This window comes from Artemia sp. Qi Xiang Cuo, chromosome 21, assembly GCF_049724085.1.
Source record: "Artemia sp. Qi Xiang Cuo chromosome 21, ASM4972408v1, whole genome shotgun sequence".
Classification (NCBI taxonomy): Eukaryota; Metazoa; Arthropoda; class Branchiopoda; order Anostraca; family Artemiidae; genus Artemia; species Artemia sp. Qi Xiang Cuo.
The window spans coordinates 45,282,343-45,297,263 of record NC_142814.1 but is presented as its reverse complement, the minus strand read 5'-3'; the positions used below and the strand labels follow the sequence as shown (position 1 = coordinate 45,297,263).

General features: G+C 38.6%; 2 protein-coding genes across 2 annotated transcripts; one reads left to right on the top strand and one right to left on the bottom strand.

The window, feature by feature from the left end:
* The first annotated feature begins 182 nt into the window (after positions 1-182).
* Positions 183-746, top strand: LOC148939617 (uncharacterized). The gene has a single exon (XM_089106926.1). It carries the CDS (start codon positions 183-185, stop codon positions 744-746), a length of 564 nt encoding a protein of 187 aa, XP_088963052.1.
* A 5,772-nt stretch (positions 747-6,518) lies between these two features.
* LOC148939616 (protein CFDP2-like) lies at positions 6,519-7,145 on the bottom strand. The gene has a single exon (XM_089106925.1). The coding sequence runs from the start codon at positions 7,143-7,145 to the stop codon at positions 6,519-6,521; it is 627 nt and encodes a 208-aa protein (XP_088963051.1).
* Between the last annotated feature and the right edge of the window lie 7,776 nt (positions 7,146-14,921).

The window sequence follows — 14,921 nt, the reverse complement described above, 5'->3', positions numbered from 1 at the left end:
CCATAACCCCTGACATCTTATATGCCCTAGTTGAGAAACTGAACACAGCACTCATAGATGCAGCTAAGGAAATCTTAGGCCACAAACCTTACACAGAGAAGCCCTGAATCACAGATGATATTCTAGATCTTGGTGACCAAAAGCGACAGGTTTGTAACAAGTAAGACCGAGAAAATAGGGACATGTATAAGCGGATACAGCGGACGCTAAACAAAAAGATTTCAACAGCCCTCAGAGATTATATACGGGAGAAGTGCGAATCCTGTGAAAAGGATTTCCAATCAGTAAACAACCAGAGAATGTACAAAACAGTCAAAGAACTCTCCACGAAAAAGTCCACCATCGCTACTAGCGTCCTGGACAAGGGCGGTAAGCTCCTCAGTGACAGTGAGGCTATTAAAGACAGATGGAAAAGCCATTTCGAAGAGAAACTGAATCCGCTTCTTACCTGCAACCCTAATGTGCTATCAGAATTTTCTAATCAGGAATTTGACCCTAGCCCCCCACCTTTAATTAGTGAGGTAAAAGAGGCCATTTACAGTCTCAAGAACAATAAAGCCCCAGGCTCCGATGGTATCCCTGCAGAGCTGCTTAAAGTTGGGTCTCCTCTACTAGAGGATCTACTACATAATGTGGCTGTCGCCGTGTGGTCAACAGGCCTTTTCCCTAAAGCATGGGTGACGGCAGTCTTCGTACCGCTCCACAAGAAAGCCCTAAAAACAACTCTGAAAATTACTGGCCGATAAGCCTTACAAGTCACTCAGCTATAGTCATAACAAGGATCCGTCTAAAGTAAGTCAGATCCATAGCAGGCAAAATCATCAGTAACTATAAGGCTGGTTTTTGCCATTGACCGTTTACCCCCGACCAGACCTTTGTAGTGAGGAAACTCGCAGAAACGTACCTTGAATTTGGCAAAGAAATCATCAAACTATTCATTGATTTTAAGCAGGCCTTTGATCTAGTATGGCGAAATGGACTTTGGCATATACTAGTCCACTATGGCGTTCCTGAAAATATAGTCAACATAGCCAAAAATATATACGACAATTACTGTAGCTGTGTTCAGACCCCAGAAGGCCAAACAGAAGAGTTCACTACAACTTCGGGCGTGCTACAAGGTTGCATACTTTCACCGCAACTTTTCTAGCTATTTTTAAATGCCAAATTGCCCATGCTTGAGAACAATTCAGGAGAGAACGTTAACGTTACAAACATTCAAACCCTAGCTTATGCCGACGACTTCAACAAGTAAGTAGAAACTGAGTCAAATATACAGACCTAAGCCTCCGAACTTTAAACTGCCGCAAATAGCTTTGGTATGTTCATAAATCCAAAGAAGATCAAAGCGATGTACACCACAAAAGCACCAAACTCATCCACTTTCCATGTCGTAGTAAGTAGCGAAGAAGTCGAATCGGTGACCAAGTTCGTGTACCTAGGGAGCTTAATATCATCAGACAACAACTGTTCCGACGACATGAAACGAAGACTTGCCCTTGGAAGTGCAAGCTTCAAGAGGCTACTCCCCCTCTTTAAAAATAAACACCTATCTATGCAACTGAAACTTCAAATTTTTGACTCTCTAATCATACCTGTTGCCATGTACGCCTGCGAAACGTGGACACTGAAAGTCGAAGATGAACGCAGAATTTCGGCTTTCGAGACAAAATACTTCCAATGCATTACCGGAATCCCATACCAAGACAGAGTTTCGAACGAAGACCTTCGGAAGCAGCTGAAGCGGGAAATTACTATTCTCCAAAAAGTGCGCCTGCAGCAACTTAGGTGGCTAGGCCACTTACAGCAAATGGAGAACTCGCGTCTGCCAAAAGTTGCCTTGAAGGAAGGGTCCACGGTAGCCGCCCACCTGGAAGACCTAGGAAGAGATGGCGTGACAACTTCGGAGATGACCTCTTATGCCTTCTGAGACAAGCTGATGACCGGGCTTTGTACAGGAAACTGATCCAGGAACGTGTGAAGGATATGGCCCCAACGTGACCCTTGTGGGCGTCCGGGATATAAGTAAGTTAGTTTTACCTATCAAAGGTTACGAGCCGGAGAAAATTTTCCTGATTTTTGAAAAAAGGGAGAAACACCCCCTAAAAGTCAAGTGATCTTAATGAAAATCTCACCATCAGATTCAGCGTGTCAGAGAAACCCCATTGTTAAGGTTTCAAGCTTCTATCTGCAAAGATGTGAAATTTTGTATTTTTTGCCAGAAGAAAGATCACAGATGATTGTTTATTATTTTTTTTCCAAGGGGTGATCGTATTGACCCATGGATCCTAGAACATCGGGACAGGGCTCATTCAAACGAAAATCAAAAGTTTTAGTGCCCTTTTTAAGTGAACATAAATTAGAGGGCGGCTAGGCCCCTCCCACGCACCTTTTTGCCACAATCGTCTGATCAAAATTTTGAAATAGGCATTTTGTTCATCATAGTTAAAAGGCCCAATAAACATGCGTTCGGGTTTAACATGACCCCCCCCCCCCACAACCCCCGGGGATAGGTCTTTAGGTTATAAATTTGCCCACTGTTTGGGCATAGTGTTTGCTATTGAGATGTATGCATACATTATTGGGTGGGTGGGACACATTATTGGGTGCTGGGAGATTTTCTCAGATTTCTGGGTAAATTTCCCATGGAGAGGAAAGTTTCCAGGGAGTGAGATTTTCAGTGGATATTATGCACTGGGGAATTTGCCAGAATTCTTATACAAAGTTTAATATATATATATATATATATATATATATATATATATATATATATATATATATATATATATATATATATATATATATATATATATATATATATATATATATATATATATATATATATATATATATATATATATATATATATATATATTTAATATAAGCTTAAATTGGGGCTATTGAGAAGAAAACGTGTTAAGAAAAAGTGCTCACGTCATAATATACAAAAAACTTGTAGTTACCAAATTATAAAAGCAGTAAAAGTTATCTTTTTTTCAGAATTTCATAAAATGATTCATTTTAGTTATTCAAAACTTAAAAAGAACAGAAATTATTACGTATACAAAGGGGGTTGCCCCCTCCTCAACACCTTGCTATTTACGCTCAAGTTTTTTAGTACTCTTTAAAAAGCGTCTTAGCCTATTGTTCCAACTAAACGGCCCTTGTCTTTCGGGAGTCATTCTTAAGGAATTGGGACAAAATTCAAACTTTAGTTTAAAGAGCGAGGTATTGAGGAGGGGGTAACCCCCTTTATATACGTAATAATTTCTGTCTTTTTTTAAGTTTTGATATTGCTCCTTACTTTCAGTTGAAAAAACTTTTTTTGTTTCTGATCGTTTTTAAATAATACGAGTAAATCCGGTCGTACCTCCACAAAGATACCCGCTTCCCGTGGAAATATCTCTAGACAATTCGATCCCGTTGAAAATTTACCCTGGACAATTACGCATAACCACTCTGCGCATAAAATTGAAAAAAAAAAGAGAAAGCAAGACATAAAATAAACTTTGTATAAGAATTCTGGCAAATTCCCCCAGTGCAAAATATCCACTGAAAATCTCACTCCCTGGAAACTTTCCTCTCCATGGGAAATTTACCCAGAAATTTGAGAAAATCTCCCAGCACCCAATAATGTGTCCCACCCACCCAATAATGTATGCATACATCTCAATAGCAAACACTAGGCCCAACCCGGGGGCAAATTTATAACCTAAAGACCTAGCCCCGGGGGTTGTGGGGGGGGGGGGGTAATGTTATACCCGAACGCATGTTTATTGGGCCTTTTAACTATGATGAACAAAATGCCCCGGACAATTACTCTTAACCACTCCGCGCACAAAATTGAGACGGAAAAGAGAAAGCAAGACATAAAATAAAGTTTATATAAGAATTCTGGCAAATTCCCCCAGTGCAAAATGTCTCCTGAAAAGCTTACCCCCTGGAAACTTTCCTCTCCATGGGAAATTTACCCAGAAATCTGAGAAAATCTCCCAGCACCCAATAATGTGTCCCACCCACCCAATAATGTATGCATATGTATAATGCCCTCTAATTTTTGGTCACTTAAAAAGGGTACTAGAACTTCTAATTTTCGTTCGAATGAGCCCTTTCTCGATATTCTAGGATCACTGGGTCGATATGATCACCCCTGGAAAAAAAATAATAAACAATCATCTGTGATCTTTCTTCTGGCAAAAAATACAAAATTTCACATCTTTGCAGATAGAAGCTTGAAACCTTAACAATGGGGTTTCTCTGACACGCTGAATCTGATGGTGAGATTTTCATTAAGATCACTTGACTTTTAGGGGGTGTTTCTCCCTTTTTTCAAAAATCAGCAAAATTTCTCAGGTTCGTAATCTTTGATGGGTAAAACTAACTTACTTATATCCCGGACGTCCACAAGGGTCACGTTGGGGCCATCACCTTCGCAAGTTCCTGGATCAGTTTCCTGTACAAGGTCTGGTCATCAGCTTGTCTCGGAAGGCATAAGAGGTCATCTCCGAAGTTTTCACGCCATCTCTTCCTAGGTCTTCTAGGTGGGCGGCTACCGTGGACCCTTCCTTCGAAGGCAACTTTTGGAAGGCGCGAGTTCTCCATTGGCTGTAGGTGGCCCAGCCACCAAGTTGCTGCAGGCGCACTTTTTGGAGAATTGTAATTTCCCGCTTCAGCTGCTTCCGAAGGTCTTCGTTCGAAACTCTGTCTTGATATGTGATTCCGGCAATGCATCGGAGGCATTTTGTCTCGAAAGCCAAAATTCTGCGTTCATCTTCGACTTTCAGTGTCCACGTTTCGCAGGCGTACATGGCAACAGGTATGATTAGAGAGTCGAAAATTCGAAGTTTCAGTTGCATAGATAGGTGTTTATTTTTAAAGAGGGGGAGTAGCCTCTTGAAGCTTGCACTTCCAAGGGCAAGTCTTCGTTTCATGTCGTCGGAGCAGTTGTTGTCTGATGATATTAAGCTCCCTAGGTACACGAACTTGGTCACCGATTCGGCTTCTTTGCCACTTACTACGACATGGACAGTGGATGGGTTTGGGTCTTTTGTGGTGTGCATCGCTTTGGTTTTCTTTGGATTTATGAAGATACCAAAGCTATTTGCGGCATTTTAAAGTTCGCAGGCTTGGGTTTGTATATTGGAATCAGTTTCTACTTACTTGTTGAGGTTATCGGCATAAGCTAGGGTATCAATGTTTGTAACCTTAACGGTTACTCCTAAATTGTTCTTGAGCATGGGCAACATGACATTTAAAAATAGCAAGAAAAGTTGCGCTGAAAGTATGCAACCTTTTTACATGCCCAAAGTTATACTACACTCTTCTCTTTTGCCTTTTGGTGTCGGAACATAGCTACAGTAATTTTCATATATATTTTAGGCTATGTTGACTATAGTTTCAGCAACACTATAATTGACTAGTATATGCCAAAGTCCATTTCGCCATACTAGATCAAAGGCCTGCTTAAAATCAATGAATAGTTGGAGGATTTCTTTGCCAAATTCAAGGTACCTTTCTGCGAGTTGCCTCACTACAAAGGTCTGGTCGGTGGTAGACGGTCCATGGCAAAAACCAGCCTTATAGTCGCTGATGATGTGGTCTGTTATGGCTCTGATTTAGTTTAGAAGGACCCTTGTTATGATTTTAGCTGAATGACTTGTAAGGCTTTTGGGCTAGTATTTCTCACAGTCGTTTTTAGGGCCTTTCTTGTGGAGCGGTACGATGACTGCCTTCGCCCATGCTTTTGGGAAATGGCCTGTTGACCACACGGCGACAGCCACTTTATGTAGTAGGTCCTCTAGTAGAGGAGACCCAACTTTAAGCAGCTCTGCAAGGATACCATCAGAGCCTGGGGCTTTATTGTTCTTTAGACTGTGAATGGCCTTTTTTACCTCACTAAGTAAAGGTGGGGGGCTAGGGTCAAATTCCTGCTTAGAAAATCCTGATAGCACATTAGGGTTGCAGGTAAGAAGCGGATTCAGTTTCTCTTCGAAATGGCTTTTCCATCTGTCTTTAATAGCCTCGCTGTCACTGAGGAGCTTACCGCCCTTATCCAGGACGCTAGTAGTGATGGTGGACATTTCCGTGGAGAGTTGTTTGATTGTTTTTTATATTCTGTGGCGGTTTACTGACTTTAAATCCTCACCACATGATTAGCACTTCTCACATATATAATCTTTGAGGGAGCAGATCAATTTTTATTTTGCGTCTGCTGTATTTACTTTTACCTGTTCCTATTTTCTCGGTCTTACTTTTTGAATACCTGTCTCTTTTTGTCACAAATATCTAGAATATCATATTTGATCCAGGACTTCTCTGTTTTAGGTTTGTGGCCTAAGATTTCCTTAGCTGCATCTATGAGTGCTGTGTTCAGTCTCTCAACTTGGGCATCTAAGATGTCAGGGGTTATGGTCGACGGGAGTGACTCAAATATAGGACCAAGACTTTCTTCTAGTGACTGCAGGAAAGTGGTGCGTGTGGTGTGTTCTTTCAGTTTATCGGTGCGGAGTCTTGGGATCTTATTTTTCTTTACAGGAAGGGTTTTGAGTCGGATATGTGCTCATTACAAGGACATGATCTGAATCGAAATCTCCCCCAGGCAAGGCGGTGGTATTTGTGACAGATGACTTCCACCGTTTTGAAGTGAGGACATAATCAATCAGATTTGTCGTCTTTCCATGTGGGGATATCCAAGTTGCCTTTCTTCTCTTTCTATGTTTGAACATTGAGTTCGTAACAAAGAGATCATTATCCCTGCAGAACTGAATTAGATGTTCGCCATGTGCGTTTCGCCTCCCAAGACTGAATCTTCCTAAGACATCACTTTCAGGTTGTGTAGCTTCTCCGGTAATAGCACTGAAGTCACCCATTACGAAGAGGAGATCTTTCTTTGGGACTTCATCAGTTACAGACTGAAATTGTTGATAGAAGGTGTCAACTTCTTCATCAGGTCTTGAGGAGTCGGGGGAGTACACTTGGATGGCAGTAATGTTTTGTACTTTCGCTCGCAGCCGAATCATCATAAGGCCCTCTGAGACTAACTTTGTGGCTATGAGTGCGCGCTTCGCTTTGCGTGTCAGGAGAAAGTCAACGCCTTGTCGGTGTTTGCCATCAGGTCTGCCAGAGTATGAAAGTGTGCGCCGCATCGTTGTTCTCCTGAACCAGGCAAATGAGTTTCCGAGAGGTCAATAACGTCCCATCTGTACCTCTTGAGCTCTTTGACAATTAGCTCTAGTTTCCCAGGCTTTGCCAAAGTTCGCATATTCAAAGTCCCCGAGCTCATATCTGCAAAAATCTGCAACTTTACATAGGTTTCAAGCTCATATCTGCAAAAATCTGCAACTTTGTATTTTTTGCCAGAAGAAAAATATACGAATGTACAAGTTCGTTACGGAAGTTAATTTGTAAATTACGTCAGAACCAAATTTAGAGACAGCCATTTAGCAAAAGAAAAGTAAAAATTTTATGCAAATTTTGTTTACTTATTCAATGACGGTGAGCCAAATTAAAAGCTGCATTAACTAAAAAACGATCAGAAATTAAATAAATAAAAACAAGTTTTTTAAACTGAAAGTAAGGAGCAACATTAAAACTTAAAACGAACAGAAATTATTCCGTATTTGAAAGGGGCTGTCCCCTCCTAAATACCTCACTCTTTGCACTAAAGTTTGACTGTGTCTCACAACTTTATTTTTTTAAACAATAAAAAACTTTAGTGTAAAGAGCGAGGAGTTGAAGAGGGGACAACCACTTTCATATATGGATTAATTTCTGTTCGTTTTAAGTTTTAAAGTCGCTCCTTACTTTCAGTTTAAAAAACTTGCTTTTTTTTATTTAATAACTGTAACAGACTGAGTTGTCATTGCCAAATTCTCTGAAGATAAAAAAAAATGCCATTAAAACAGTTTCATTCATGTTGGTACGACCAACTGATTGCAGGCTGACCAACTGATTGCAGGCTGCTGCCCCCCAAACCCCCCGCAAAAGTGGGGGGTTTGGGGGGCGGCATCCCCCCAACTTTACCTCCTAATCCCTGTACGTTTTAAGGTTCGAACTTGTGACTCAGCCTCTTTAACTCTTTAGAAAACGTTTTTTGTTTCAAATAATTTGAGGAAAGACTTATATTGCGTGAGGAAAGACTTATATTGCGTAGTCCTAGATTGCGTAGAAAACTTTGGCGAAAATTGGGTTTCGAATAAATATAAATAAAAAACCCACACAGGGTACTGCTATTGGGGCTGGCGCCCTCCGAAAGAAACACCATAAAATTTTGAAAAAAAAATTTAAGAAATTCGAAATTACTTATTTATATCATTCCAAAATGCTTTTCACTTTACCCCCATCCCTCTAATAGTCAAATATGCAATCCAGATCATACGTTCTCCGTCACTATTCTGTCACTTAATCTCGTCGACGTTGCTTTTTTGTCGTCAAACACGTTTAAAGAAGAGTCACAAATGGACAATTTACGCTTTTAATTTTTTGGGGCTATTTATTTGATAATTAGATAGAGGGGATGGTAAAGCAAAGTTAAACACTTTTAGGAATGATGCAACTAAGTATTCTATAGCTTTTTAAAGTTTTCTTTGTAGAATTGGGAGTGTTTTCTTTTGAGTGGGGTAACCATTGCACCTGTACCAGAAATTACCAGCAAATAATACAGGGCTATTATCAATATGTATTGCATTTTGGCTAAGCCCTTTTTTGAGGCGGTGACTGAAGAATTAAAACACTTACTATCATGGACTAGGGAATCCCCTCGTATATGTTTGCGTGCCTGTTTCTAATATGTGCCTGTCTATATTATATAAATACCCGTTAAATATCAATAAAAATTAAGCACAAAAATGATCAAATCCTTGGAAACTGATGATTTTTGAAATTGCGACGGGGTCCTTCCTCTAACTTTACCACTGACTCTTCTCTTGGGTTATTAATATAAACATAAATGCACCTCACAATTTCCCTATCAATTGAATATGGCCCCCCCCCCCTGATAGGCTGCCCTTGCAGTGTATTAACATTACGAAAACTTAATGTAAATTTTTGTACCTGTTGGAGACTGCATTTGATTTTCCTTTCTGGTATAATCCCTTGAAATAATAAAACTGCACTATCAGCCAGAAAACTAAGCAGCTACACTTTTTTCCCTTCACAATGTTTTAAACGGATTATTTCTGTACCGGGTACCTTATTGACCAAGTATTCCCTGTTGATTCAAAACGCAGAGGGATTAATGAAAATGTCCAACATACAGCAATTTATGCATTATGCAATTGAAATTCATATGGAAACTAGGTATTCTAAATCACCTAATCAATAAATACTCAAAAGATGCTGGTACAAAATGTTTGGTGGCCAGCGTTTACCCCCCCCCCTGGAAAATACCCACCGCGAAAATTACCCCTCCTCCGGAAAATACCCCTCCGCAGAAAATAACACCCCCGGAAAATACCCCGTGCAGAAAATATCACCCAGCAAAAATCCCCCTGGTAAATACCCCCTGGAAATTACCCCCCCCCCGTGGGACATAAGGTTTCCAAATTTGAGAATTTTATATGAGTTTTTTTTGTAGGGGGAAGGAATTAAGGTACTTGTGTATTATGCGCCACTCAATTGAGTTTACGCTGCATAAAATTAGAGAAATCGACAGCTTTTTTGTTAGTTTCTGCGTTACTTTAGAAATATACTTGGGCTATAGATTTGCATATTAGGGGGGGGGATAAAGTATAGCCAGTCTGCATGCAAAATGTGTTTGGTACGATTATTCTGCATATTAGATAGATAGATAGAGAAGTGTATTTTAAAGCCAAATATACGGCCATGAACACAGTAAAATAACAAAAATTAAAGGCACAAATAACATAAACTTTTATCGGCGATCATCATAAAACACTTAAATGATACACTACATTAACCTAATAATAGTACTTAATACTTGGAAAAACGTTCATTGAAAAAAAACACTTAACACTTGAAAAAAACCCTTAAATGAAACATTACATTTACTTTATACTGGGATTTTTTATTTTATTTTTTTTTATTTTTTTTTTTTTAGTTAACGAAATTTCCAGATAACTCGCTATTCTTCTAAAATTTTTCAGAGGCTATATACCTAGAAAGAATTATTTTCTGACTTCAAACTTTCCAAATACTTTACTCCCCCGGTAAATACCCCCCCCCCTGAAAAATATCCCCCCCGTGGAAAAGAAGGCTTTCTAAATTTGAGAATTTTATTTGAGTTTTTTTTCCGTAGGGGGAAGGAGTTTTGGTACTTGTGTATTATGGGCAACTCACTCAAGTTTACGCTGTATAAAACTCGAGAACAAACCGTTTTCTTCGTTAATTTTTTTTAGCCTAGCGCGAGACAAGACAAAGACAAGTGACAGAATATATGGGAAATATATAATTTGGGCTATATATTGCACATAAAAAGGGGGGGTGTAAAGTATTTGCACAGTTTGAAGTCAGAAAATAATTCTATCAAGGTATATGACCGCTAAAAAATTACAGAAGAATAGCGAGGTAGCTAAAAATTTGGTTTTGGAATGTTTCATTTAAGGTTTTTTTCCAAGTGTTAAGTGTTTTTTGTTTTTTTTTTTCAATGACCGTTTTTGACCGTTATTAGGCTAATGTAGTGTTCCATTGATCGAAACACTATATTAATGGAGTGTTTTATGATGATCGCTGATCAAAGTTTGTTATTTGTGCCTTTAATTTATGTTATTTTACTATGTTCATCGCCTTATATTTGGCTTTAGAATACACTTCTCTGTATATCTATCTAATATGCAGAATAACCTTACCAAACACGTTTTGCATCCAGACCCGATATACTTTACCCCCCCCCCCTAATGTGCAAATCTATAGACCAAATCTACTTATAAAGTACCGAAAAAATTAACAAAAAGACCGTGGTGTTCTCGAATTTTACATAGCGTAGACTTGAGTGAGTGGCACATAATACACAAGTACAAAAAATTCCTTCCCCCTACGGAAAAAAAAAAATAAAACTCAAATAAAATTCTCAAACATGGAAATCCTTATTTTTCACGGGAGGGGGGGGTATTTTCTGGAGGAGGGGGGGGGTATACCGGCGGGATATTTTCTGTTGGGGGATTATTTTTCCAGGAGGGTCGTTTTTCTTCACGGGGGGGGGGGTATTTTCTGCGGTGGGGGGCTTACTTTCCAAGGGGGTTATTTTTCGGGGGGGGGGGGGTTCTGGATGAGAGCATGCAAATGTGACACAATAATCTTTTGCAGTCAAGTCAAGAAGCGTCGTTAACCTGAATACTTATACTAATCTGAATGAATTGATTTTGATCGAAATAAAAAAATTATATCTGGTTCTTATGATGTATCAGGTTTTGCAATGCTTATCTTCGCCCTTTGCCTGTATCCGTGTATTTGTATTTTCTTTCATATACTGATTTATCTGCTAGAATCAGCAAAAGTCATGCCCCTTATTTGTAAGCTAAATCAAGGAAGTTGGTAGGAAATTTTTCTATGGGGGGGGGTGATTTTTCAATTATTTGGAATAAATTAAGCATATTAAAACCTGCATTAATTCAAAACCGTTCAGAAATTGAATTAAAAAAACAAGTTCTTTTAACTGAAAGTAAGGAGGGACATTAAAACTTAAAACGAACAGAAATTATTCCGTATATGAAAGGGGCTGTCCCTCCTCAACGCCTCGCTCTTTACACAAAAGTTTTTTATTGTTTTAAAAAAAAATTGTGAGACAGAGTCAAACTTTAGCGTAAAGAGCGAGACGTTGAGGAGGGGACAGCCCCTTTTATCTACAGAATAATTTCTGTTTGTTTTAAGATTTAATGTCACTCCTTTCTTTTCAGTTAAAAAAAAGTTGTTTTTTTATTATTTTGCTTCAAGGTACTGGCCAAAGCTCCCCATATATGAAGAGAATCAAGACATTTTTGCTGTCCAAGGACACAATTTCCTTGGATAGCAACTGATATTAGATTAGAAAGCGCAAATTAAGCTTTGTCAGATAAAAGAAAGAGCAGCGTTGCAACTTAAAACAAACTTAAATATTTTTTAGATATGAGGGACCTTACCTCCTCCTAAAATTCCTGCCATTAACGCTAAGGTCCGCTAAATTGGTTTTGTGATAAATTTGTGAAGCTATTTTGAAGCTGAAAACATTGCAAATATTGATGGATCAAGCATTGCTTGCGTTGAATGAAGTTAAAGCAAAACATGATTTCAAATTTCGTATTTGTTTGTGGAAATTTTTAAAAAGCAAATGATGTCCTATAACAGGCCAAGCTAATCTGGAAATTTTGGAGGTGGCAATGCAATTCGACCAAGAAGGCAGCAAACTCCAAATAAATTATCGTTTTTGGCTTCTTTTTGTGCGGGACAATTGAGGACTCCACAGTGAATGCGTAAAACGTTAAAAGGTCGCAATGACTGGTAATTAACACTTGCGTAGTTTAAGGCATCTTTGCGGGGTTTGCACCACAGTTTGTTGACATCGAAGACTCTAGCCATGGGCTTCTTTTTCCGCTTCTATCCCTGAAAAAAAACCTGCTTGTGTGGCCTCGTACTGGTAGTAATGTGGACCTTTAACGAGCCTTTCTGAACAAAACCATGACTGCTAATGGCGCTGCAGGATGACCTTGAGCCCCTCGAGGTGGAACCCCTCAAGGAAATTATAGCCTAGTGAACACCGCAGCATTTGCACTGGATTATGATTAATGAATAATTCTTCTGGGTTTGGTCTGAATTCAGATGCTTCGAATTGAATTATTCTGAGTTTTAAAAACTCATGTTTCAGGTGTAGGAAATCCCAGGCAGAACTATGGTTTTCTTATTAGGGGACTTTAATACCCATGTCGGTAATTTTTACCAGTAATTAATATCCAGGAAAACTTAAGCAGAAATATCACGTATTCCTTCAAATTTTAATCAAGTAATAAGTATTAAAAATAAAAATATACTTGAATACTTAAGTACTCAAGTATTTCCACATTACTTCAGTACTTACGTATTGAAGTACTGAGGTTGTACTTATAATCTTTAAGTCACCACGGTATTATCTACTTGGTTTTTCAGGAGGTAGCGATGAAGACCAAAAAAGACAGATGAATAGTAGGGAATACTACTTTGAATTATTTCATAGAATTGACTACCAGAAAGTTTCCCTGTTGATATTTGTTTGAAAAAAACCCTTATAGAAAAACATATAGAAAAACCATATAGAAAACCAGAATGTCGAATAGTAACAACAATATCGAATTCAACAGTTATTTCTTAATGCTACATAACAATTTAATTGGAGTTCTTGCTTTCTCCCTTCAAAAGTATTAGCTTTTCAAACATCGCATCTCCAACCAGGTTCCGTTTAGGGGTAAGAATCCCTCCACCAGTCGAAAACAGTCGCTCCATGGGTACAGACAAAAGAATTATGCTCTTAAATTTCCTGAAGACTTCATTATTCTAGGTTAGTCTTCAAGCAAGGCTAGTTTTTTTTTCCCTATCAGCCACATACGAAAAAACCTCCACCTTCACAGTTTTTGCATCGTGTTCACCTTTTTCTGAATTGTTTGCAGTAGTTTCATCATCACTCAAGGATGCCCGTAGAAATTTTCAGGGGGAAGGGGGGCACCCTAGAGTAAAAGAAAATCAGACCCCAACCAAAATTGTGGAAAGATGTATGGCTTGCCAAAATTATAACAGGTGTAAACTCCATCATAACGCTATTTCCAAAGCCTTAGAATAGGCTACAGAAGGAATGGAGATAGGTACTTAAAAATAGCTTCTAACGAGATATTTTAGGCTCTGATTTCATTCCTGAAAGCTTCGTTTATATGTCCGAGATCAACAAATTCCAGAGATCTCAGAAGATCCTAAAGTGGCTTTTTGCCAAGATCTTTGCGTTTCTAAACGCCTATACTTAAAAATCACCCTGCCTACACATATATCACGTTTTGATTTTATAATGGCCTTGTCAAAATGTTCCTCTTTCATAACAGGACATTTCTCCCCCTCCAACAAAAATCCTTTGTATCTAAAGACATGTAAAAAAAAAGTACAGAATAGCGAAAGAAAAACTAAATTTTAAGCTGTCAATTTTAATTTTATATATTCGGAATCAGCATAATAAGCCGATTCTTTTGGTATATCTATTGATATCATCTTTTGAGTTTTTGGTTACAATTAAGCCGTGTCACTCCTTACTTACAGTTCGTTATTACGAACTGTTTGATACTATCCAATAGTTTGTTGTTGTTTTTTTCAACTATTAACACCATTCCGTATCACAGAATTTTACATGTCATTTCAAGTGTTTCATCTAGGGGTGCAAATTCATGGAAATTTGGGAGGGGGCACGGATTCTAATTAAATTTTTGAAAAACAAATATACAAAAAATATATCTTTCAAAATCAAGCGGAGGGAATAGTTCACCCCCGATTCTCAATGCACGTCCTAGTTGTATACTGTCGAGGCATTTTGTATATAACAAATTAGAAACTTGCTTCAACATCAAAAAGCTTAGGAGCTTTTTAGACGTAAACTAGCCTGCACAACAGGACAAACAATTATTCTCTGTCCATCAACTTGTGAGTCAATTTTCCAGGTATGGGCTTAAGCCCCATACCACAAAATATTTTGAGGGTTAATTTAATAGTACTAAGAACGCAGCGACTTTGCCACCAGACCCTGGCATGGTTACACGGTAGGCATGTATAAATTGGATGCTCACTGTTCCAAGTCTTCTAACCACAAACAATGTGGATTTCGTCACCTGTCTTCTAATCACGGACAATGTGAACTTCGTCTTGATGTAATGGCGTCACCATAGGTTTTATACAACCACCCTAGGAAAAAATATGAATTCTTCCTTTAAGTTGTGATGATGTATTTAGATAGCTTTTGTGGCCAGAAATGTTAATATACC

Bases quoted from the DNA above. Each gene is read 5' to 3' on its own strand.
- LOC148939617 (XM_089106926.1), top strand. From the start codon at position 183: ATGTATAAGCGGATACAGCGGACGCTAAACAAAAAGATTTCAACAGCC.
- LOC148939616 (XM_089106925.1), bottom strand. From the start codon at position 7,145: ATGCGGCGCACACTTTCATACTCTGGCAGACCTGATGGCAAACACCGA.